This window comes from Coptis chinensis, chromosome 5, assembly GCF_015680905.1.
Source record: "Coptis chinensis isolate HL-2020 chromosome 5, ASM1568090v1, whole genome shotgun sequence".
Classification (NCBI taxonomy): Eukaryota; Viridiplantae; Streptophyta; class Magnoliopsida; order Ranunculales; family Ranunculaceae; genus Coptis; species Coptis chinensis.
This window is the reverse complement of record NC_141460.1, coordinates 94,532,701-94,559,213: the sequence shown is the minus strand read 5'-3', so window position 1 is coordinate 94,559,213 and position 26,513 is coordinate 94,532,701. Positions and strand designations below refer to the sequence as shown.

Sequence of the window (26,513 nt, the reverse complement as noted above, 5' to 3'; positions counted from 1 at the left end):
TTTAAAATAATTCCATTTGAAAATTACAGATTAATATTCTAAACTACAAAGTAAATATGTTATCTCAATTTGATCCCTTAGTTTCCAAGTACTTATGCCCCATAATCGCTGCTCATTAACGTATTTCGGTTTATTTTCAATAAAAATATATTCTGATTCAAAAATTTGCCGCTAAATCACTATAAATCTAAGAAAACTATTATACAAGCTAGATCGAGTTTAATATAATTCTATTTGAAAATTATGGATTAATATCCTAAACCACAAAGTGAATGGGCTATCTCAATTTGATCAATTAGTTTCCAAGTACTTATGCACCATAATCGCTGCTCATTAACGTATTTCGATTTATTTTTAATAAAAATATATTCTGATTCAAAAATTTGCCGCTAAATCACCATAAATATAATAAAACTATAATATAAGCTAGATCGAGTTTAAGATAATTCTATTTGAAAATTACGGATTAATATCCTAAACCACAAAGTGAAGAGGCTATCTCAATTTGATTCTTTAATTAGTTTCCAAGTACTTATGCACCATAATCGTTGGTTATTAACGTATTTCGGTTTATTTTCAATAAAAATATATTATGATTCGAAAATTTGTGTGAGACATTTTGTAAAGCATTTTCAGCACACAAAATATTTAATAGATCCCGGGCGTATGTCCGGGTCCAAAATCTAGTATTGATACTAATAAGGGTCCACAAATGAAGTATTAAAGAATTTAAGATATACCCGTTTCAAGTATCGCGTGCTGGGATCTTTGATAACTAGTAGACAGCGTGATGTTTCCTGGTATATCGTGATACTTTGTACTGTGCATGAACGATACACCTCTCCAATGCCATAGATACAAGTTTCGATATGCCACGCAAAGTTGTAATTGTCGTACAACTACAAAAGTGACCACTGACCAGAAGTGAAGTTCCATAACAAATCCAAAACTAACATCACAAATTCGGAGTTTACAAATCGGTAGCTGAATTTAAACTCGTACCTTCAGTCATTTATATAGCTCTTAAGTATAACTTTCTTACTAAAGAGACACTGAGCGATGTTTTTCCCTCACTGTTGCCCTTGTAGCATTCGAGCTTGTTTGGTAATAATGATGTATTGGGACTATTTGGGAGTAGAAGTACTTTCGGATTCAGCAGGAAATTAAAATTTTAGGTTGTTAAGATATTTGCATTGTCGGACACAAATTGATCTCAATATTCTGTCTAACTAATCAAATGATAGAACTGCGGATGTATAGAGGATTCTTCATATAATGGCAGAGGCCGTACAGCTTTCTGCCACTTGGTTACCATTGCTTAGTTGGTATTCTGCAAGATAAATACATGCGCACCTCTGAATTGGAATCATAGGTTATCCATAATTTAGCTAATGTGGTGTTTGCTGTGAAATTCTGAATTCATTCGAGGCATCGCAATAGTGCAAGCAATGAAGCAAGGCCTACTTTGACACGGAACTTTTATTTTTTGGTTTTAAAACCTGCATGCAATCCTTAAGTTTTCATATTAACTTTGTATTATTCAGAGTAACTTGGCAGTTTTGTGTCAGTGGATTAATTAGATATTAGAGCGAAAAATTTAGTATGTGGGCATGTGGGTCCAATAGTAGATTGTCATGTGTCCACACATATTAACCTTAGTTAATCTATAGTTAGTAAGAGATTTAGCTATAATGGAAAAATAAATATGGTGAATTTTAATTCCAAAATTTTAAGAATATCCCAACAAAAAAGGAAACAAAAATAAATGGGAGGCAAAAAATGAGTACGTGAGATTTTTTCCCTCTTTTTTGTTCTCTCTCTCTTCCCAATCCCTATTTTCCGTCCTCTTATATTAACAAAATCTAATCACTTATAAAAGAAACATTGTATATTCTGAACTTCCATGATAAGGTTTATTTATTGGCTAAAAAATAATGAAATTTTAGTACCTAAACAAACCAAAGGAAAAAAATAAATGAGAAAACAATAATGTAATGGCAAACAAACTAAATAATTGATCCATTATTAAAGTTCAACAAATTCCTGCATAGACAATATTATTATCATTTTGAAAGGAAAAAGAAAGAAAGGGATGTCTAATACTCAATTATTGTTCAAGACTAACCTGGGGAAAAAGATATGAGTCAGTAAAAGGGAGCAATGAAGTGCTTGAAGGATCACTGTGACCATAACTATTAGAAAGTCCATGGAAATTAGATTGAGTTGTATTTTCGAAAAATTGAGGTTCTCGAACAAATCCAAAAGATGATCCACTCCACCCACGTGATATAAATCCATTTGATGGCTCAGTAAGAGGTCCAAGAGTGACTTTAAAAAATATACATATCAATGAAAAAGATTAACTAAATGTTATAGTGTTCTCCAACTTAAACTTCAATAAATAAAAAGTATATATGCAAACCTGTGGAACATGGTCAAGTTTTGAAGATATTAAAGCAGAATTCTCACGTTGTTCCAAAGTCTGGCCATTTTTGCCTACAAGAAATAATGTCAAACAGACATGAACAATTGCAATAAAAAACCACATAAACTACAATACATACAAATTAAATATATTAAAACATGATGCCTCTATGCATTACTAACTTGCTACCTCCTTTTGCTTTTTTTGGTTTAGTCTTGCTATTTTTCTTCATTCTATCGGAAATACCATGGATTCTACCAGTGGGGCCTTTCAATTTTTTCTTACGTGAAGGAGCATGCACAGTTATGTTTGTACCACCATTTTCACTAGTGTTATCATTTGGATCAGTTACGGCCACAATATCTTCAGAGGGTTCTGAACAAGATTGGATATCATCAAGCACTCGCTTTAATCAACGTATGGCTATTTCACTTCGTGCTTTAGTCGACGAACCTGCTGCAACAACATTATGAAATATACTCGATATCTTACTATAGCGCAATGAAAAAGGAGGCTCCAATGTATTTATGTAAGTGTCACTGGAAACATCAGGAATTGCATCCTTGCTTCACCGCTTCAAAAAGTATCGAGAAGAGAGATTGAGAACATTTCTATTGCGGAATACTTTTAGTATGTGTGAACAAAGTATGCCTGTAAACTCAAATTTTTTGCATGAGCACGTTGCTATGTTGTCTGAAGTTACCTATTGAACTGTCTGAGACCTAGCACCGTTATAAGACGATATCTTGTATGTACATATGCCACCATCATCACTAGTTAACTCTTCCTCCAAATCCAAAGCTTTCTTCACCGATTCTTGAAAGCGATTAAATATTTTTTTGGTGTATATTTTTGATGCATGAAGTTCTACAGGCCACTTTGACAATAGAATCGGTGTTGTTGTTTTTGATGTTAGATCAACAATCGCTTCTTTTTGACGTCGATGAGACACTGCTTTATCGTATTGATCCATGAACTATCGAAGAATTTGCTTTCTCTTGAAATACTTTTTAAAGTAATTGTTCATGCTTTTGCTTCTTTGGGTACTTGCCATACCTAACAAAGTTCAAATAAACAAGAAACAGAAAAACGATATCTAATAAAGTTGAATCCATTTGAATCCACATATTAATTACAAAAATATATTAACTCAACAATAAGGGGAGGAAATTAAAGTACCTGCACAAAAATGAACACGTCCATACACTTGTGCCCAAGAACTACAACATAAAGGTTCATTTGCAGCGCCATACCACGTTGCTAATTGTATGAAAAAGCGTCGCAATTGATCAATTGCAACGCCAAACTAGGCGTCGCAAAGGCGCTGCAATAAAGTGGGTCACAAAAGATCAATTGCAACGCAAATAATGGCGTCGCAAAAAAATTTAGTCTTTTGCAACGCCTCACTACGCCGCCAATAATTTATATGCGTCGCTACTTCATTTTCCAAAATGAAATTGTTTTTGAAAATATTTCAAACTATTTGCAACGACTGGCGTCGCAAAAAACATTTTTTAGCAACACCTGATAGCGTTGCAAAATGTTGACTTTTATCAGCACCCTTGGCGTTGCTAAAAGCCAAGTTTTTAGCAACAGTTCAACTTCGTCGCAAATTGTTTAACTCTATTGATATATACATAGCGGTGCAAAGGGGTGTTTTTAATTGTCCAGTAGCGCCTTCTTAGCGTGCCTCTTATGGTCAACAATTGTATTTTACGCAATATATCTTGATTCTACTGAATTTGCAAGAGTTCTTCGAAATGCAATATAATAATAACCCCATTTCATTGCACAATGAATCTGAACAAATTATAATTAATTAACATCATCTATTACAAAAAACATATGAAACATCTACACAATTACGTACTCTTTGCCCATACATAACATCACATATTCTTCAAAGCACTCAACTAACTTATACAAGTTCTTCGAAATTAGGATTTATCAAAATGCACAAATGCCCATAGTCCGTCATTTGAACAACACCCATCCACGTTTTCTTCATTAATCTACCAACAACCAATCTGCTGGTACAACGAATATAGAAAAAAAATAAGTATACTTAACAGAGAATAATGGCTAATAGAAAGAAACAAAAAGAATAGTAAGCCATTGCAATCTATCTAGTCTGTTCATCAAATAATAAAATACGCTTGTGACTGACAATTTTCATATGTAGAACTTAATAATGCTTACTCAAAATTGTGTTAGAAACCGAATTAAAATAAGACTAAAAAGGCTCTAACCAAGGTTCAAAAGGGATTTGAAAAGCACCTACAAAAGCCAAGTCTTTCCCTCGAGGTCCAAATCTTTCACTCATTGATCTGATACCTACAAAAACCAAGCATATCAAGCATAATTGAACACACTTCTTAATTAAACATAGGTAATCTCATTCAAAACATTTATCACACACCAACTCTTTTCAAAGCCTACACTCTACCACATATTACTTAGAAACTACGGAATGAAAATGTCAAAATTCCACCAAAATTTTAAAGCCATGTACAAAACCCATAGCGTCATACCAAGAACACCATTCCTTTACAACACTTAAACTATATATGTTGCATGCATTGTTTACATCTCACACTTACTAGTTTCGAAGTAGTATGTCACAATGTTGATTTGACTTATTTAGTACTTAGTAGTAGAATTATTTTCATAAAAAGTTTCAGTAGATTTACAAATTCAAAAGTCATATAACATATGAACTTGTGGGTATTCAACTTACTGTTAACATGGGGAAGTTGCAGCAGCTACAAGGAACTTCCTAGATAATGCAACCAGCCAACCATGAGAATACTACAAAGATACAAGTGCCTCTCACTATGCACTACATCCGAAAGCCAGATATTCTAGAACACATTGAACAATAAATTCAACACTAATTGGACCAAAGCAGCAGAAAGTTCATCAACGTTCATATCAATAATGAGCAATCGAACCTTATATTTCTCAACAGTAATGCTCAATCAATGAAAATGATATAAAACAAAGAAAAATCTAGAAATCTCAACAAAATTAACTCGAAATGATATCTACTACATTCATTGCTAAAGTACATAAGTAGTTCAATTTTTTTAGGAAGGATGAACTACATAAGAGGCATCCATCTCAACATGCGCCTCAAAATCACTCACCAACACTACTCTTATAAATTGAGCATAATCTAATCACATAGCATGTACAAAGAACACGACATTTGTGCAATGGAGAACCTCATTAAGCCTTTCTAAAATTAGAAGTTATAGTAAACAAAATTCCACAAAAGGGGATAGGACTGAACGCTAAACCTTGGAGTACACAGGTTACATCAATAAATTTTGCTTTCACATCAACACTAAAATACCACAAACATGCATATGAACTAGAACAAATTGTCTAAATCATTGATCAACATATACATTTAAATAATTTAACACATACCAGTATGAAAGAAGTAAATTCTCTTTACATTACCATATCTAAAGAACAACAAAATCTAAAGAAATATGTAATTAAACATCTGTTTACATGTTTAACAGTTTCAGAACTTATAAATCATTCTCTTTCAACAAACTACTGATTTTCATACCACCCCAAAAGTTATAAGAATCTATCTGTCCAACAAAATATAAAACCCCGAACTTTAACTTTCACAGTAAAGAAAAAAGAGCTACCTCAAAAATAACCTCCTGTGATTCCTAAACCTCGAAATAGCCTTCCTTAATTTAAGTCACTGGAAAAACTCCAAACTAGCTGCCGCAGGCGACTTTGGCGAAAACAAGGTAAGGTGAATTTGGTGACAAAACTAGCCCAAACCCCAAAGGCAAATTCAGCATTACAGAATGCCCCGAAACCAAACCCATAGACAAAGGAGTAGACTCTCTAAGGTACTTCATGTAAGTTGAAAATGAGGAATCAGCTACCACATTGGATGGTTAGAAAAAGCAGTAGAGGCGAAAAAAGAGACGTCGACTGCCCACTGTTGGTAGAGATACCTCAACCGATGAAGCCTTCTTGTGGTGACCAACAGATTAAAGGAAAACCAAATTAAGAACGTTGGTCTGTTAAAACATCAAAGACAATAACTTAAATTTGTCTCAAGTGCTGTAATACGAGGTTTCAAAAGAAATCGAAATTAAAGTTTTAAACTGTAATAAAAATAGAGTCAGCGCCCCACTTATTGTCCTCTAGTCGGTATTTTCAAGTAGCTCCTTCCATTGCAAGAAAAATTCTTCCTCTGTTTCAGCTTTATAAATGCAACTCTTGAAGTCAATTCGAAATGAGTCAAATTCATTGAACACATGTGATAAGTTCCTTAAGGCATTTTGATAAATGTGCCATATGCACAAATGATGATGGATTCCCGGTAGCGCTAGTCTTATAGCTTTGCCAATTGCTAATGCTTGGTCTGTGAAAATTGTTTCCATTCTTTTTCCTTCCATTGCCTCTAAAAAAGTTTCAAATACCCACTTGAAAGTTTCAGCTGTCTCGTCACTTATTAAGGCACTAGCAAAAATGACCGTTTGTCCATGGTTATTCACACCAACAATTGGTGCAAATGGCATCTCATATTCATTTGTCTGGTATGTTGTTTCAAAGCATACTATATCGCCGAAACTTTGATAGTTGGATATGGACTTAGCATCACACCAAAAGCAACAACGAATTTGGTTATTATCATACAATGACATCTTTAAAAAAATGATTTATTATCCTTTTCCTTTTGTCTGAAGTAATCAAGTAGAAGCTGACCATCTCCTTCCTTCAAGAATTCTATACGCCTTCTCTGCACCACATTATCACAATCTGACGGTAGAAAATTGAGATTTTGAAACCCCCCTGCTTCCTTGCAAAAGTAAGAATAAATTTTAGAAGATCCCATGCCCACAACAACCATGTTGTTAATGAGGTCTTTTAGGGTTTGAGGAACACTTCGGTGTGACCTCATCATATGTGACTTACTTGGATATGCAAGCTCATGGTTGTGTTGCTCAATAAATTTTGAAACAACATAGTATTCTGCATCTTTCTCTAGTTGGATTTTTACATGAGCTTCACAATTAGTTCTTGTCTGCGCTCGTGGTTTGCTAGGTGTTCCCTTTGAATGCTTTTTACGCCCACCTTGATTTGGACAACAAAATATCCGTGAAAACATTTTTTTATCCTTCTTACTTGTAGTTCTCCAGTGCTTCCGAACACTAAACCCCACAGATCTAGCGTACAAATTGTAGAAATTATACGCTTCATCTTCTGAGTCAAATCTCATACCAATGATTGTTATATTTATTTTTTTATTACTGTGCGCCTCACTTTAATAAGGCGTGCGCCAAGACAGTAACTCAAACTCTCAGTAAAAATATAAAGGTTGCACTCATTGTGACTATTAGCTTCTGCTCAATCAATAATTGAATTCGAATGTTGTTTTAAAACTACAGATATTTTATTTAAGTATGAATGCAAGTTGCTGTTAAAGAATGTGAGTCGGCAAATAAAGTTGCACTAGGACATTTTACATACTTGATAATTCCCAAAGTATGCTTTCTAAAACCAGTTGCACACTTGCACCAAATTAATATTCCCACGTTTTGATGAATTTATTGTAGAATCCCAACATAAGAACTTTGCTGGATACAAAGAAGTTACAGAATGGTCTATGTACAGTGTTACATTGATAAGCACCCAAAAGTGTAGTTTAAACCCCTTAATAGTATTTTATTTAGGCCAATTATGTTTATAATAAGTAAGAGTTAGTAATGTTTACATGTTTTTGTGTATTTCAGGTCTTGAAGTTGTTTATGTGCTTAAAGATGCTATTTTGCATGGAAAACGAGTCAAATTGATTGCTAGAAGAGTTATATGTTTAAAGCCTAAGAATCAAGAAGAAAAAACATTTTCAAGCCTAGTCAAAGCTGGGAAGTCAAAGTCAATTCGGGTAGAAAAAAGACAAAAAGCTAACAGAACTTCAAAAGGGTGTATATTTGGACTCAGGCCTCGAAATTGGGCCTACTTTATGTCAAAACGACCGGCTCGGAATAAGCTTTCTAATGGATTTGGCTTTGCCCCAACAAGAGCTATAAAAGTAGACAAAAAGGGTACTGAAATAATTTCCAATAGAATTGACCATTTTAGACTTGACCTAATGGACTTTGGGCTCACATTAGAGGCCTAAAGTCTAGCCTCCAAGCCCATGCACAAAAATGTAACTCTAACCCTCTCCTATATAAAGAGGGTTAAGGCTAAACAAAACTAGATTACTCCCCTTTTTAGTTTAGTTGTAATTTATGGTTCTCTCTCTTTTTCCTTTTTTAGAATAGTTTAGTTTAGGTTAAGTAGTTTAGTTATAGCCACCATTAAATCCCATTCAATAAATCTTTAGTATTTAATTATCTTTATTCTTATGTTTTTAATTCATTGTTTGGTTAGTATGATTCCAATGACACAAGACTAAACCTCCATTAGAGGGGGTTTATGAAGCCCTGTGAAGATGATTAGATTTTAGTTCTTCATTGTTTTTGTAATAGAGTTTCAAGTCCTTTGTTGTGAGTTTCTTGAGATATAACTCATAACAAAGGGCTAGAGATTAGAAACCCCATCAAAGAGATTTGTAGGGGTGCTAATCTCTCATGCTAGTTAGACAATGACTATAGAGATGTAAGTTGTTTACTAGGGATCAAAGAAAAGCGATTCGATGACTAACTAATAGCCAATTGAATCGCATGGCGGATTAAATCTTCTCTATATCTTTTTCTCATTTTTAAATCACTGTTTTAATAACATAAATTTATTGTTTTAATATTACTCTCATTAGTGCAATAGTTAGTTTAGTCTAGACAAGTATTCAAATACGTGCAAGCAAGAGTGGATCGAACACGTACGACTACACCCATATATCAACATATTTGAAAGTATTATAATAACTTGATATGCATGATTTAGTACTGTAGAAACACTATTTTTACGTCTATCAAATCTTACTTGTCATACATAAGTACATAAACTCTACGCCGAAATACACAAAAACAATAATAAACAATATAACAATTTCTTTAATATATACCTCTGCTTTGCTATAAAGCTGGTTCTCCAATACCTCAATACCGTACCTTAGTGTTTGGTAGTAGTGTACTCCTATATTTTTCAGGTGCTTTACACTACACACATGATACTTCTAAAGTCCAAACATAGGTCTTTCCAACGTCTATTATAACAAAAAACAAATATATAGTAATAATAAAAAAAATTCAAATACTATATGACTAGGCCCAAAATATCGAATTCGGTGAATATTTCGGTGTATCCAAAAACCGATATATATCGGATATATCGAAGATATATTTTTTTTATTGACTAGTCAAAATTTTGTTTTGTATGTCGATATATCAGAAATATCGTCGATTATATCGGAAATAACGTCAATATATCGGTCAAAATCAACAATATTTGGTCAAAGTCAACAATATCGGTCAAAGTCAACAATTTATATCGTATATATCGGTCGATATATATTGTTATATCGAAAATTTCAATATATATCGGAAAAAAAGATTCAATATTCAGTGGATATATATCGAATATATCCATATCGGTGTACCAAAAAAACGATATATATCGGCGATATTTTGGGCCTTGCTTTTGAAGACATCAGTAAAGAAGTTACTAGGATTCTGATGGAGCCTGAAAAGAATTCAAATTGGACCTGGAATGCTATTCTAGAAAGCAATCACACCTTTTTAAGTTATTTTTCGTTTTTTGATTTTAGAACCACTTCTGTAACTGGAAACTCTTGGCCAATAAGTTTGGCTGACTGGGCTAGATCATATGGACCAAAGAACGTTTATATGTATTCTCCGGATGCTATTATGCATGTTTTAATATAAATATATCTATGAAGATTTAAAAAAAAAAAAAAAAAAAAAAAACAACAACAACGCACCCTAATTAGGTCGAGATTGCATCCCACTACTGCCTCCAGCCTCCAAAACACACAAAGCAAATCCAAAATACAAATCCATGGTGACAATCTCTCTTTCTCTTTCTCTTTCTCTTTCTCTTACACTTACACTTTTTTGTTTCTTTGTTTACAGGACCATTGGAGAGCCAGAAAAGATTCTCCAGGACAATCATCAAGGGTAAGTCTAATTGTCCCTCTTAAGTCAATAAAAACACACAACACAAATCCCATGGTGACAATCTTTCTCTGTCGAATAAAAATTATTTGAATAAAAAGTATGTATAATCCCAATAAAAAGTATTTGAATAAAACTCTTTCTCACGTATTTTTCACGCGAATAAAAAGTATTTAAATAAAAGTATTTTGAATAAAAAGTATTTGAATAAAACTCTTTCTCACTTATTTTTCACGCGAATAAAAGTATTTGAATAAAAAGTATATCTAATCCCATGGTGAATAAAAAGTATTTGAATAAAAGTATTTGAATAAAAAGTATGTCTAATTCCATGGTGAATAAAAAGTATTTGAATAAAACTCTTTCTCACGTATTTTTCATGCGAATAAAAGTATTTGAATAAAAAGTATATCTAATCCCATGGTGAATAAAAAGTATTTGAATAAAACTCTTTCTCACGTATTTTTCACGTGAATAAAAGTATTTGAATAAAAAGTATATCTAATCCCATGGTGAATAAAAAGTATTTGAATAAAAAGTATGTCTAATCCCATGATGACAATCTTTCTCTCTCTCGAGAGTATGTTTAATTTTTCCTCTTAAATCAATAAAAAGTCGACTGCCTTTATTATTTTATTTCCTAAAATAGGTTAATTTCCATCTTCATACATAAACATCTTCATCCATACGACACACTTAGCTTGATCACTACATTGTTTGCGTCTACCGGGTCAACTAAATTAATAACAAGGGAGACTTTCGATAAAAGAATCACTTTCACTGACGTAGAGGAGATTTGTGTTGACCGTTGCTTACAACAGAAAAATTTGCACAAATCTCAACAATTAGTTATTTCATATTATCATCTAATTGAAAGAAGGTCTATCACTCTGACTGAAGAATCTTGGAATGATTTTCTGAACCATGGTTGTTTTGTGTTGGCTGAGATCTGTGGTGAGGAGCCGAGGAAACCCATCATAAGTAAGAGCAATGGTCTCTATAATGAGATTCAAAATACGATTATTGAAGAACCGGAGATTGTAGCTGATCGATGTTATTTCTACACTTGATTATCTTCACCACTATTTTGAACTGGAGATTGTCTATTGTGACATAAAGCCAAGCAATGTTCTTCTCGATGATGACACGACTGCTCATGTCGCTAATTTTGGAAGAGCAAAGATGTTTTCTATTACTGGTGATGATTCTTCTCAAAGCTAAATTAGCTCATTTGCAATCAGCAAAGGATCAATTGGTTATGTTGCTCAAGGTAATTGTGAATTCATTATGGGATTTTTTGGGATATTTAATTAGGCTTTGGTCCTATTTATAATAGCGATATCAGACTTTGGTCATAAAATTAATCAAACGTGTAAGACGCAGTGTAAGGGTATTCTAAGTATTAAACAAAATACAAGACAGTCAACGAGTTTGTCTACCAAAAGTTGGACTAAAGTCTAATTTCCAACTATAAATGTATCAAAGCCTAATATCGCTACTATAAATAGGACCAAAACCTAAATACCCCTATTTATAATAAAGAAGCTGCTCTTCTATTGAAGTAGTTCGCAAATGTTAGCAAGTTATTTTTATTCGAAGGCCTTGTGAGTAGATGTGATAACCCCGAAGAAATTAGGAGGGAAGATTTGTTGTATAAAACACTTTTTCTTATAAGCAAAACCAATTTTTTTTTATACCTCGACTTGGATTCCAAAATAAAACACATTTCAACACGATAGGGAACAAAGACTCTAACAAGAAATTCATAAAACCAGTTATTAGACAAATTCACACATTCTGGTTTTTCAGTTACTGACGTGAAAATCCATAAAGCTGCATTCCAAACCTCATTCATCAATTTCACAGAAATAAGGAAGCCTCCATCATTTCCTCATGGGCAATAATGGACAATAGGAAGACAAAAGAGCAACAACACCATTTAAGAGCTGCACCTCGACATACTCCGAAAATAATAGTTATCAAATTCGTTCATCACAACTCAAACCAAAGGGTTAAATAACCTCAAACATCCATATGATAATATAAAACTTCAAAGTATAGACACATTTCTTCTAAAAACTTATAACAAAATTAAACTTGAGATCCGGAACTGGAGAAAACAAACATAATCATCTAACAGAGGACGAAAATATCCCAATAGGTCCAAAGCTAGGCAAAACTAAGAAACAACAAAATCCCTATTAAAACCCTTCAACACTCGGACAATAACATTGGCAGCACTTGCAATCCTTGGCCACAAGTCAGCACATTCCTTCCCGATAGGATCAGTTATAGCAGATACTGCAATAAAATCCCAAAGGAGAACATGAGTAACATCATTCCTAACCCAATAACAAATAAAATTCATGTTAAACATGCCATTACAACACAAGTCTGTATGATTTTTAGGAGAAAAGGGTACCAGATTGGGACCCTAAACAACCAGGATATACACATAAATAATAAGTAATAACGCACTCTAGAGGGACTATTTCTGTATGGTACTAATTGCATGCATCAATGCAATCCTTCAAGTTGTTCCTTTGTTTTATTGAAACAGCTCATAAAGAGTCACAAACCCAAGTTTTAGTGACTTACTCCTCTTCATAATATTATTTTTGCATAACTAAGTTGGATATTTCAGCATTAATACATGCAACCATGGAAGAAATCTTGCAGTGACTTGAATACCTCAACAAAAACTATGTTTTCATTCAGATGTACATCTTATATTCTTATGCTATAATCTAAGAGCTACCAATTAATTGGGCAAGAATCATATCTTCCAAAAAAACCAACACACCTTTTATTTCACCCTTTGGATTCACAATCTCTCCAGCATTGTCTGTAAACAAAACAAAACAGTGAAGAAATGAAAAAAATTCCAACTGTCTCACAAGAAATGCCTGTGTCGCAACTATTTTATACACTGCCGATTTGAAAACCAGTTCAACCACAATTTGATAATTAGATATAATCCGCCAGATTGACTCTTTTTCCCCACCATACAAAACAAAATATAGCATTATTTACTTATCCTTTTATTGCATTGTTAAAATATTGAACTAAATAACATACCATTTTGAACATATATTGTTAATAATATAAATTGTAGCGGTGGAAGCAACACTTAATCAAAATGTACACTGCAAAATCCTAAAAGTCTCACTTTTTATTGAATCTCACTCAATAATTTATAAACACAAAAACAACTAAAACAACTCACTCAAAACCTAAATACAAGTCCTTATTTATAACAACCCTAATGCCAAAGCAAACCAATAGTAACACGCCACGTGGGCAACAACCAAAATTGAATAACTAAATTAGTGGACTCTCGACCCATTGGGCTTGGCCTTGAGTTATAGGCGCACGCCTATAATATGAGAAGAAAACATGGTCGCACGCCTATGTCTTCAAAACGTACAACGAGCTAACCATGGCTACCTGCAGGTTTTCTTTTAGTTCTGCCCTTCCAACTTATCAACTTAACTGAAAGACAACTTCACACATCTATCTTTACAAACTATATTTAATAAAACAGTGTAACAAATTGGAAGGGTAAATGCACACACATAATACTTCTAAAGTGCATTTAAAGGCATTATTTTACAATGAATTCAAAAATTACCAATTATTCACTACAGGAATTCAATCCGTTCAATGTTATGCTCTCTCCTACACCTAGATACTTCCCTAAAAACAGGGTAAAATCAACACTAAAGAGTCGATGAATAACATTAAAAACCATGTCATACGAGAATCCTCGGTCAAACAAAGTACAGACAGGTTTCCAAATCATGATTAACAAAAAAGATGAAGAGCAGCTGTGCACTACTACTATGTCAGATGGTTTGCATACTGACATATTACATATCACCAAATCAACTCAACTGGGAATCCCGAAACAAAATCAACCTCGAGTCCCCTTTTTAAACAAGATTTTAGGCCGCCAACCTTGTGGCGGAAGATTCTGAACAGGAATTTTTCTTGTAGCTTGACTTCGTCAGCTTAATGTATCACCAGAAACAAGCAGCACCATCAATCAACGACTACACCCTGGGTTGCGTGTGCAGATTGGTACTTCAAGGATTGGGGTAGCATGCAATTTATTTGAGTGCCCTCCCCCTACCACACCCACTCCCCGGCCAGTAGTTCAAAGAGGCCTCTCACTGGAGATATTATATTTTTTTTGGCAGAGTGAAGTGTTTGAATCATCATTATTTTCATGTGTCAACACAACAACAGGTGGAACTCAGTTTAAAGTCCTAAAAGACTAAATCAGCAGACAGCAGGTATCAAACTTTTTTAACCTAAAAATGAACGTGCAAGCCACTCTAACTAGATCCAACAAATGGCCAATGCTAAACAAACCATCACCCCCACCCATCCATGCACACTAAACTCCAATCAACACAGCTTATATATCCTAGGGTACACTACTACATTCCTCTCATACCACAAAACTCCACACATTAAGGAACACGTATGAAAGTATGAAATATTAAACCAGGGAACTCCACATATTAAAGAACATACATATTAAAAGAGTAGCAATATTGCACAGATTGATGAATTGCTTTTCTCCAGTAGGGAAGAGTGGCACAATACTAGCTAACAAGTCTGGGATTAAATTAAAGGCACTCTGGCAGGGTTTTATTTGTTGTACGATGACAAACCGGGATTTATCATGCTTTCTTGATAAGGAGTGACAAGTTCAGGCCTTCCCAAAGCCATGCAGATGGAATATTTTTCACCGTCATGACGAGGCCTTCATCAAACAAAGTTCCAAAAGAAGCTTCTGCCAACCTGAACCCAAAAAAAAAACGGGGGGAATGATTAATAGTTCGAGCAAAATAAATATCAAACTCAAGCAAGTAGGCGAATAAAAGATACGTACACTTCAAAACGATCACAAAACGGATGGGTCTTCTCAATACCCGGTGGGCCAAAATTGAAAGCTTGGAAAGAATGCCTGACATTTCGTACTCAAAATCATATCGAGAATAGTTGCTCCCAGTCTGCAAAGGACCAACAACTTTATATTTGAGCTATTATGTCCACAGAAGTAATAATAATAATAATACGTTCATCATAAACTGAAGAGGAAATTAAGATGACTTACCACCAGGGAATGATATCCAGTGTGAGGAGCTCCATTGGGATTTGGTATGGGCGTGAGTATAAGCGTGAATTTGTCACCAATAAGAAGCGGATAAGTCTCAGTGTTGAGTTCAAGCTGCAATAACGTGTCTTGCCAACGCTGTTGACCTCTTGCATAAATGCGGGTGACTGGTCACCGCAAAGAACATAACATTGATTATTACTATCTAGCACAAGCAAAGGGGTATGTAAAAATAGAAGAAGGAATAATAATAATAATTACCGTTGTCAAGAACAGGAGTCAACTCGGTCACTTCGAAAGGACAACAAAAATAAGAAGGTTGTTTACTCTCGAAGGACACAATAAGATATCTTTCGCATCTGGGAAACAACAAAGATAATTTGATTATATCTAGTCGAACGAAAAGAAGAAGAAGAAGAAGACTACTTACCATCTTCCGGTGGAACAATTTCAAAAGAACAATATATTAATCCAGCAGACACTCTTGCGAAAAACGCTTTATCTTCCTCTAGATCTCTAGGTTCGGGACCACCATTCGGCGACTACGGCGGCGGCGACGATTTTTTTGCATGGCTTTAGTTTCCTATTTGTTTAATACTCATCTTCCCTTTTTCATCTCTGGCGGTCTCTACGGACTCGCTATACTCTAGTCGCTTAAAAAATGGGTAGACCGACTAGGTGCATATAGGTGTACCGATTAGGCGGGCTAGGCGACTTTAGGCAGTCCGGTCTATATATATATATATATATATATATTTTATTTTTTTTAATGATTAAAACCCAAAAATAAAAAGGCATGTGTATTTAAGATTTGAATGAGTTTAAAAACCTCAAGTCTAATGTAAATTATATGCCATTATAACAAAGAGTATGTTTTTATGTGAATTTCAATATTCCTCAACTAATACACATTTTTGTAATAATTTAGTATTTTGTTTGTGTTTATTTTTCAGTTATGGTAAATAATTTTATATATTTATATATATAAATAAATATGTATTATTATATATATTAGGAAAAAAAAAACATATATATATTTATAAAATGAATCAAAATAAGCCCATCTAACATATATATTTAGAAATTGCCTAGGGCGCTTTAAACATATATATTTCCCAATCAACTCAATATAGCGTTTTTAGAACACTTTAGTATTTATACAAAAGTAGTTGAGATGATAAGATGAGATCTTAAAAATATTTAAACCCATTTTAAATAGAAAACATATCACGGTTATAGAGGCTTTGGGTTGATGACCCGGCCCATGGGTCGGTTATAACTATCATGTAATATTCGGGTCACGTGTTAGGAGAGCAAACCCAAACCCGACTCAATTACTAATCGTGCCGAATTTGTCAAACTCAAATGACCCAAAAACATTTATAATCCAAACCCATTAATCCACCGGGTCAATTTCGGATCAAATTCACAGATAACCTGTATGCAAAATATTTAGTATTTCACGATTATATATATATATATATATATTAATTCTCAAAAACCATATATAATTCAATTATATTTCAAGAAAAATTGAATAACGAAATATATATTTATGAAATGAATTAATATGACGACCAATCTTTCTCATTTTAGTCGTTTATATTCTTAAGTAGTTGGGATGATGAGATCTTAAAAAATAATGAAACCTATTTTAAAACAGGTTATACAGGTCACAAGTTGATGACCTGACCCATATTTAGACCCGAGAACTAATCGGATCTACTAACGGATTACTCAGGTTAATATATGTGACTTTAACCCAAGCTATTAATTTGACGGGTTCGGGGGGTCATCCCTTAAATGACCCAAAAACATTTTTTTACAATCCAAACCCATTAATTTAGGTACCAATTAGCTCCGATCCACATCAAATTGCCAAATTTAATCACAATCAAGAGTGTGAGCATTATTCTACGCTCGGCAAACCGATTGGTACATTGGTGTACTCTTCTGAATGTCATTCCCAATCCTATTGTCTTGTCTTATGTAAAACACATACAAAACTACTTGGTATAAAGTCTAATTAACTTGTACAGACAAATCCATTATTTTATGTGACCTAATGGCCTATACATAAAGTTGGTAATTTCCATAGCTAATAATATATACTCCGTTTATACACGTCTTTTAATAATCAAGTGAGTGCAAACGTTCTGGGCTGGGAGGGATATGTGGCCCAAAATGTAGTTTTGTTGGTTTATGTTTGTCTGTCCTAATTTTTCTCCACTTTTTCTTCTCTTAGTCAGTAACTCCTCTCTTTTCCTCTCCACTCTCAACGCCCTTTCAATCTCCTTCTCCAATTCTCCATCTCTTGAAATCCCATCTCCAACCCTTTGTCTCCACTTCTCCATCTCTTTAAAAAAAAAAAAAAAAATGGTGGGATGTTTCATCTCTTAGAGTCTATACTAGATCAGCCTCCTTCAATCTAGCCACCCTAAGTAAAAATCGTGGAATAATAGAGCACAATTTTCCTGCAAATTCGTGGTTTATAAGTTTAATAGAGCACGATTTTTAAGTACTAAAAACGTGTTCTTATGCCTCAAGTAAAAAACCACACCATGGTAGAACACAGTTTTAATTTGACTTCAAAGGTGTGCTCTATTACATTTTATCACAGTTTAAAAATGTGATCTACTAGTTTTTATGTAGTAGTGTATGAATGATTTTAGGAACTTGTTTGGGGTAGAAACTATAAACATAATTGCATCTTTGTTAGGGCAAGATAATTTAGTTTGTCTAAAATTTGTATAGTGTTTGCGCAAATCTAGAGAGGAAGAAAAAGTAGGATTTTCATAAATCTTGTTTTGGGAGTTTTATACAAATCCAGAGAAATATGCACACAACAAGTACACTTGTTTGTATCATTTTAGGCACAGAGTTGGTAGACTTTGTTACCGGATCGGTAAGAAAGATTTAGTGTTTAAAAAGAGCGATGTTGCTTTGATTATGGGTCTCAGTGTGAAACCTATTTCAAACTCATTCTACACAATAGGCGTGAAGAAGAAATCAACTGATTTTCGTTCGCGGTTTTTAAAAAGAACTAGAGCTGGTGAGAAAAAAATATTAGCTTGCATGTTCCATTCTGCGACGAGGAATGTGTGGAACTTTTTAGAGCTGTTCTAAGCACTGTGCTCAGGTGTAATATGTTCTTCCTTTATAATTTGTTGCATTTATTTTTAAACATACATTATTTACCCATCCTCCAATTCTTTAATGATGTAACATACTAACATTCATTAAGACATTATTCACAATTCCAGCTTGAGACGACACTAGAATATTTTTCGTTTCTCGACTACAAAGCAATCAAGGCATTGCTTTACCTTCCCGCTATATTGAGAATTGTTGGTGTGTGAACTGTGAAGTGAGTTTGTATTCTTCAATATTTGTAGATTCTAGTATTCTACTCCTATTTTAGTCTACCTGAGTATATCTAATTGGAAACTGTTCGGCTTTTCAGGTGTGTAGCACAGCAAAAGGGGTTGGTGCCCTTAAGGCCTTAACGTGATTGGGACTATCATTCCCTTTACCCTGCTGAATGGGTATGTTGTAGTTTCTTATATGTTTATCGAACTAAATCATGTTTTTTAATTCCTTAGTTGAAAATGCTAAGACAAAGCACATCCATCTGGATTATTACATTCAAAAAGCCTTTTCTGGATAAGAGTTTCAGCAAACGGTTAAACAACAAGCCTTTTTTCCATTTCTCCTCTCAAATCCTCGATCAGAGTTTAGGCCTAAGCTTAGGATCTCATGGTTGCTGGGTGCAGTGTATGAGTATCAATTATAGTTTCATACATTGTCATCATCACAGTGCTCTTTATTCTAATTGTGACACGTGGTTCACCAACAAGTAGGATGCTACAACGTTTCTTCTTCTTCTCTTGCAAAAGAAACTAAATCAATATGGCTAATTGAAATCCACTCCTTACGCTTTCAGGGGTTCGAAAGAAAATAGGAAAAGCTTCGTATGCGTACAGCGATAAAGGAGCGAGAAAGAAAGGTTGTAAGTGACTGTATGTATTCAATCTAAAAGGTTGGCTAAGTGACCGTCGGTGCTGTTATCTTCTAGTAAGAATGCATTCAGTCTTTTAAAGTTGCTTCAAAAGTAAATTCTTGCCACCTTCCATTTTTTTTAGTAAAATTACAAAAACATCAAATATGTCCGATGTATTACGATATTTGATGGAATTCAAAGTATTCAGTTTAGATATTTGATGGAATTCAAAGTATTCAGTTTAGAAAGTTGTGCTGAATATGTGAAGACGGCCTCTGCTCAGCAGAATCATAATAATTTGGCTAAGGCCCAGATGACAACAACTTCATGATAATGAAGAATAGTTTTCTAATATGGATCCTATTTCCATTACGACTAACATGTAACCCCAATAAGGTAGGTAGACAGATGGAACTAGAACAGGGGACTAAGAAATCCTTCAACATATATCCAAAGTGTGCATTGGTCCAAGGACGCAATATTTTTAAAAAAAAACACACGAATACTAACAAATCCTCTAGTGGAAAGGATAGGACAAGTGATTTAATCCCGAAATGGTGTTCAACCAATTTCGTATTTGTTGGTAACTTAAAATACATTATGACTTCATTTACATGCATTAAAAAATGTCACAAGCTGCTCAAGCTCCGATCCCAATATTGTGAATGCTTTATACATTTCAGGGGTCAAAACTTCATTTAGCCTCTCCAAATACAGCTTAAATGCTGCAACAGTTTTCGCTAGCGACGAAGACAATTCCACTTGTTTCATAAAAAACACACGGAGTTGCAGATGCACAGTTGACCCATCATATATCCTTTCGCAGAGGTCAATAATTTCTAAATATCTTGTCTTCTCTTGCTTCAAAACAAACTTCATCTCTCTTATATAAGACACCATGTAAAGCTAGCATCATAGGACAAGGTATCAAGATGAACCATTTCTCCTGAAAAGATATGCCATTTCAGTTTTAGTTGCTAAATTAGAGTTCCAAATGGTTACAATCTTTTACAGAATAAATCCAATACTCAAACTAAATAGAAGTTTAGCATAAAATATTTAACCATGAAGTTTAGGTGTAATATAAATTCAGAATTAAAAAATAAGTTCAATCTCTTTAGTATAAATAATTAAACATAAAAATAGATTAAAGGGTATCTACCCTTTGCATAGATGTATGCGTTTCTCCGACTCATTTTATATTATAAAATCTCAGGGCTGTCCGAATATAAATAAGTGTATTGATTTTTATAAGTTAAAACAACCAGTAAATAATAAGAGGTTTTGTTGTCCTACTTCATTTAGGTAACATGTAAGTTCAATGGTTGAACTGATTCTCATTCTCTAAAGTATAATATGAGACCTAAACATTTAATAAAAAATGCATGGAAACTAAGCAATTATGTAAGTGTAGGCACTCTACCGTTAGTTATCCGGATTCGGACTGGTTTTCAGCGGGTTCGGTTCGGAGTTGGGTATTTTGTTGAGAAGTGTGACCAAATTCTATCCTAACCCTATATTTCGGGTACCCATCGGGCTTGGATTCGGGTATGATAAAACCCAGTATAAATGAAGAAAGAAGACAATAAGAAACCTCATCATTTGAAATATATATCTACATTTTATTCCTTCTTCGGCTATCCACCAATCCTTCAAACAAAATAAAACTTCTAATGAACTTGGAAGTAATTATCACTTATACTCGGACATAATTATTTCATATGCTTTAAAAATAGATTGACTCGGAAGGAACTAGACACATAATCACGTGCAATTGCCAAAAAAATTGAAAATCCCGACATAAAATTTTTCATAATCCAATATATTAAATAACTCATCATTGTAAACATAAATGAGATCATAATCCAAATATTTTGCTAACTCATTCTTTTATATGAGATTAGTTGTAGGCAATTGAAATCGGATTATATGAACGCCCCCAAAAAAAAAAGTCAGCTATACGCCTATATATGGACGCCAAAAAAAGTTACAAAAAAAAAAAAAAAACTATATGCCTATATATGAACGCCAGCTAGTTCGATCGGCCGCCTTATTTTACGTCCAATTTTCGATCTTTAAAAAAAAACACGTTCAATTTTCGATTTGTGCAGTTTGTTGTATCATAGTGCGCCACCTTTCTAGTTAACACATAGGTACATCATGTGTCTTGAGTTATTCTTGACATCTCTCGTGTCTTTGAACAATGAAATATTTGACAGAAGACACTGTAAGCTGGTTATTACTTATTAGTAGTTTGCCCATAAGGATCTACCGCCACCATATTAGGCCTCAAGGGAAAAATTGCAAACTACTAATTTTTTTTTAATAGTATGGTTTGATCACCTGCTTATATTAGGCAGACTTGATTAATGATTTTTAGCCACCAGATATAAGATACTTTTTTTGAGTATTCATTTGGGGTGGGGGTGGGGGTGGGGGTGTGTTTTAAGTTAAAGTAGATCAAGCCCCTATAAACTTTTAGAACATTGAGAAATTGTACGTACCCTTCACCTTCAATGAAATACACGCCACAAAGTAGAGCGTCTATTTCAATCGTATGAATTGAAGGAGGTTCCAACCATCCTGCTTCAATTCCTGCCGTAGGATATCAGTGATCGACGTTTACTTTGGGTATAATTTCTGGCAGTGGTCCAGGTGTAGTACTGGTTGAGCCCATAGTGTTCGGTTTAGAGAAGCCCAATTTTGGCCTTGGACACTAGTTCATACTTCATACTTCATAAGATCACAAGTTCATAGAACCATTGGGGAGGAAAAATGTGGCATTGACAAATGACAAATTTTAAGTAATGCAGGTTAGCCCTTAATCTGATAATGGAAAATTTTAAGTGAAAATCAGGGTTCTGCTTGAAAAACTCTGTCAATAGTCAAAACTGTATCCTATAATTATACGTGTAATGTATTTATTCTTAATTTATCCAGGAGCCTAATCTCTGGCAGTTTAGGTTGATGTCCATGAACTAGATATGCTCTGTTTCAAAAATACAAATTCTTTTCTACTTTCTAATAAAACAATGTAATCTATATTAGCATGAGGTTCTCCATCTGATGATTAAACATGCACTACAGAATGCTTGAACAACACTTGGACAATTAAAACTAAGGACAAGCACGGCCTAAATCCAACCGCAAATAATGGAATATGTATGTATGTAGCTAGCTAGTAGTTTGTTCTTGAAACATTCTTGTTTAACAATGCATGTGGTACGTACTTTCACTTGTTAGTGGACAACTCGGCATTTTTTGTTTATCAATGATTAAAAGAATATTTTCCCTGTGCTCCAATTTGGATGTTGTTTAGAATCTTTTTAGCATGTTTCATTAATTCAGTTTTTTAACAACAGAGAAAGCTAGTAGTAATTTGTTTTTATTAATTTTTCAAAAAAAAGAAAAAAAAGAAAAAGAGGGGGCGATTTTAAGAAGGATGATCTTGGACAGACCTACAAAAATACTCCCGTACCCCAACTTTAAAATAAATAAATAAAATTATTTTAGACATTTATGTTCCTAAATCACCATTTTTTTGTTATGTTATGTGTACCAAAAACAAAATAAATTATTTATTTAATATACATCTATTGTGGGACCCCATATTAAACCCTATATATTATACGTTCAAACTGAAAAAGAACATGTTCTTCTTCTTCTTCTTTAAACAAAAAGTGATATTGGGGTTTTTTTTTTTTTCCAAAAGAAGGGTTATTTAGGCTTTGGTCATACTATTAATAGCGAAATTAGGCTTTGGTCCTACTTTTCAAATTTATTAGGCTTTGGTTCTATTTCTGTTTGTTGACTGTGAGTCAAAATAGTTAACCTTGGTCAATCTGCTTCAATCTATTTGTATTTTCAAAATGGCAACATTACCCTTCAGTGAATACGGTGACAACGAATTCAAATAATTACAAGTTATTGGAAGAGGTTGGATATGGTGACAGTGCTACTACTATTTTCAGAGCGATCTACCTCCTTTCTAATCAACTCGTTGCTGTCAAGTGCTTGGACCTCGAACGATGCCGCACCAATCTGGTCTCTTTTTACTCTCTCCCATTTATTACTGAATTTTTAATATCAAACGCTGTCAATCAAGTGTTCGTTTGATTTGATCATTGACTTATTAGGGTTTTAAGAGGGGTTATTTAGGTTTTGGTCATACTATTAATAGCGAAATTAGGCTTTGGTCCTACTTTTCAAATTTACTCTCGTTATTCACTAATTCCTTGAGATACGCACAACAACAAATTGACGGTCTGATTTTTTAATTCTTTGTAACCAAACCCTATATCGACATGTGGCGAACTGAAAACGTCAACATAAAAGCACGTGACATGCACAAGGAGGGGTATTCTGGCCATTTTGAAATAACAAGTAGCTTGACCAGGGTCAACTATATTAACTCACAATCAATGAAAAAAGTAGGACCAAAGCCTAATTTTGCTATTAATAGTATGACCAAAGCCTAAATAACCCCCAAAAGAACGGCTACCCAAAAGACATGTTTTTTTTAAAAAAATCTTTTTGCCCCTATTGGAAATAACCTAAATTAATTTGGGAGATATTATTGGATTGAAGCGGTTATTGGGGTATGACAAAAACTTAAGTTAGTTATGGGGTACGGGAGTGTTTTAATGGGTGTGTCCAAGATCACCCTTTAAGAATGGATATATAAAGAGAAAAAAATCGCAATTCTTAATAGAAATTGTGAACTATCTGTCTATGAAATAGACCACCTTTTTCATTATCAATTGGAATAATAGAGCACAATTTTCCTGCAAAATCGTGGTTTATAGGCTTAATAGAGCACGATTTTTAAGTACTAAAAACGTGTTCTTATGCCTCAAGTAAAAAACCACACCAGGGTAGAACATGGTTTTAATTTGACTTCAAAAGTGTGCTCTATTACATTTGATCACAGTTTAAAAATGTGATCTACTAGCTTTTATGTAGTAGTGTATGAATGATTTTAGCAACTTGTTTGGGGTAGAAACTATAAACATAATTGCATCTTTGTTAGGGCAAAATAATTTAGTTTGTCTAAAATTTGTTCAGTGATGCGCAAATCTAGGGAGAAAGAAAAAGAGGATTTTTCAGAAATCTTGCTTTGGGAGTTTTATACAAATCCAGAGAAATATGCATGCAACAAGTACACTTGTTTGTGTCATTTCTAGGCACATAGTTGGTAGACTTTGTTATTGGATCGGTAAGAAAGATTTGGTGTTTAAAAAGAGCGATGTTGCTTTGATTATGGGTCTCAGTGTGAAACCTGTTGCAAACTCATTCTACACAATAGACGTGAAGAAGAAATCATCTGATTTTCGTTCGCGGTTTTTAAAAGGAACTAGAACTGGTGAGAAAGAAATATTAGCTTGCATGTTGCATTCTGCAACGAGGAATGTGTGGAACGTTTTTGAGCTGTTCTAAGCACGGTGCTCAGGTGTAATATGTTCTTCCTTTACAATTTGTTGCATTTATTTTTAAACATACATTATTTACCCATCCTCCAATTCTTTAATGATGTAACATACTAACATTCATTAAGACATTATTCACAATTCCAGCTTGAGACGGCACTAGAATATTTTTCGTTTCTCGACTACAAAGCAATCAAGGCATTGCTTTACCTTCCCGCTATATTGAGAATTGTTGGTGTGTGAACTGTGAAGTGAGTTTGTATTCTTCAATATTTGTAGATTCTACTCCTATTTTAGTCTACCTGAGCAAAGGCTCAACTTTATTTTTGTTAGGAATATACAACTTAATTGTACTTACTCTTTACCAATTACCAAACTATACAAACCTTTTGTCTTGTAAGTGTCTTGTACTTCTTAATTAAATCCGAGCCTAGTGTAGATACACTATGTCCTTAAGACAGATTTTCCCCCTCACGGTGCTTGAAGGTTGATGGGAAACTATCTCCCAAGATAGAACGGATTTCCTTCTATAGAAAGCTAGCACTTCAATTCTATAGACTCAGTGAACACAACATAGTATTTGACTAAGAACAGAGGGAGAAGAGAAAGATCAGAACTCTGTGTGATCTGGTGTCTTTTTCTCCAAATTCATCCACTATTTATAGGTGAGTGGTGCCTCTTCGAAAGAACACAGTGACTCTTGGGAAAAAGTAAGCAACTCTTTGAAAAGTCACATGTTTCGAAAAGACACACCATTTCGGCATAAAGCACTGTTTCGAACCAGTGCCTATTTCGAAAGGTCACACCTTTTCGGCATGATGCACTGTTTCGAACCAGTGCACATTTCGAAAAGTCGCACCTTTTCGGCATGATGCACTGTTTCGAACTAGTGCACCATTTCGAAAAGGTTTTTCTCACTTTACGTACTGTTTCAAGATAAAACCCATTTCATCTTAAGTGGGGTAACTTGGGAGACAAACTACTCATTCATATTTAAATGGATTTGAGCAAATCATTTTTCTAACAATCCCCCACATGAATGAAAATTTGGCTTCTTTTATCATAAACATTGGATTTCTGTTCTTTTACAAATGAAAATATACCGCATCAGATCAAGTAGCATGGGAGGCCTTGAACTTGCCTTAGTGAAAGACGATCGGATTTAATTGGACGATCAGTAGACTTCTATTAATGTCCTTGAACGGCCGTTTGTATAAACCTAGACAATCATCTTCACGCAATACCTTCTCGAATACTGTTGGTTCTCACGTTTGTGTTCATTTTGGCCTTGAACACTTCTTGGTTTCAGATAGTGCTTTTGAGACATTTGTCTTTAAAATTCTCATAGAAGCGGCCCCACTTCGCACTAACATAGGTGATTTCTATAAAGAGTATCCTGCAATACTCCACTTGGATAACA

The 26,513-nt window shown here is 34.1% G+C and overlaps 1 protein-coding gene and 2 long non-coding RNA genes across 7 annotated transcripts; all 3 read right to left on the bottom strand.

The window, feature by feature from the left end:
- Positions 1-4,203: 4,203 nt before the first annotated feature.
- LOC147500336 (uncharacterized) lies at positions 4,204-6,552 on the bottom strand. 2 transcript variants are annotated; one of them, XR_015194667.1, is made up of 4 exons: positions 6,091-6,552; positions 5,163-5,286; positions 4,675-4,759; positions 4,204-4,452 (listed from the first exon to the last, which is right to left on the bottom strand). It is a non-coding gene; the product is annotated as an uncharacterized LOC147500336 (long non-coding RNA). The 2 variants fall into 2 exon arrangements; XR_015194666.1 differs by lacking the exon at positions 6,091-6,552 and having other exon boundaries at positions 5,163-6,034.
- A 557-nt stretch (positions 6,553-7,109) lies between these two features.
- On the bottom strand, positions 7,110-7,682 carry LOC147500335 (protein FAR1-RELATED SEQUENCE 5-like). The gene has a single exon (XM_086563631.1). The coding sequence runs from the start codon at positions 7,680-7,682 to the stop codon at positions 7,110-7,112; it is 573 nt and encodes a 190-aa protein (XP_086419757.1).
- Positions 7,683-12,559: 4,877 nt separating this feature from the next.
- LOC147500334 (uncharacterized) lies at positions 12,560-16,355 on the bottom strand. Of its 4 annotated transcripts, none has more exons than XR_015194664.1 (6): positions 15,929-16,355; positions 15,668-15,834; positions 15,443-15,563; positions 14,500-15,351; positions 13,346-13,387; positions 12,560-12,843 (listed from the first exon to the last, which is right to left on the bottom strand). It is a non-coding gene; the product is annotated as an uncharacterized LOC147500334 (long non-coding RNA). The 4 variants fall into 4 exon arrangements; XR_015194665.1 differs by having other exon boundaries at positions 15,082-15,351; positions 15,929-16,342; XR_015194663.1 differs by having other exon boundaries at positions 15,222-15,351; positions 15,929-16,334.
- Between the last annotated feature and the right edge of the window lie 10,158 nt (positions 16,356-26,513).

What these genes read in the sequence shown, in the direction of transcription:
- LOC147500335 (XM_086563631.1), bottom strand. Translation starts at nt 7,682, where the DNA reads ATGAGATTTGACTCAGAAGATGAAGCGTATAATTTCTACAATTTGTAC.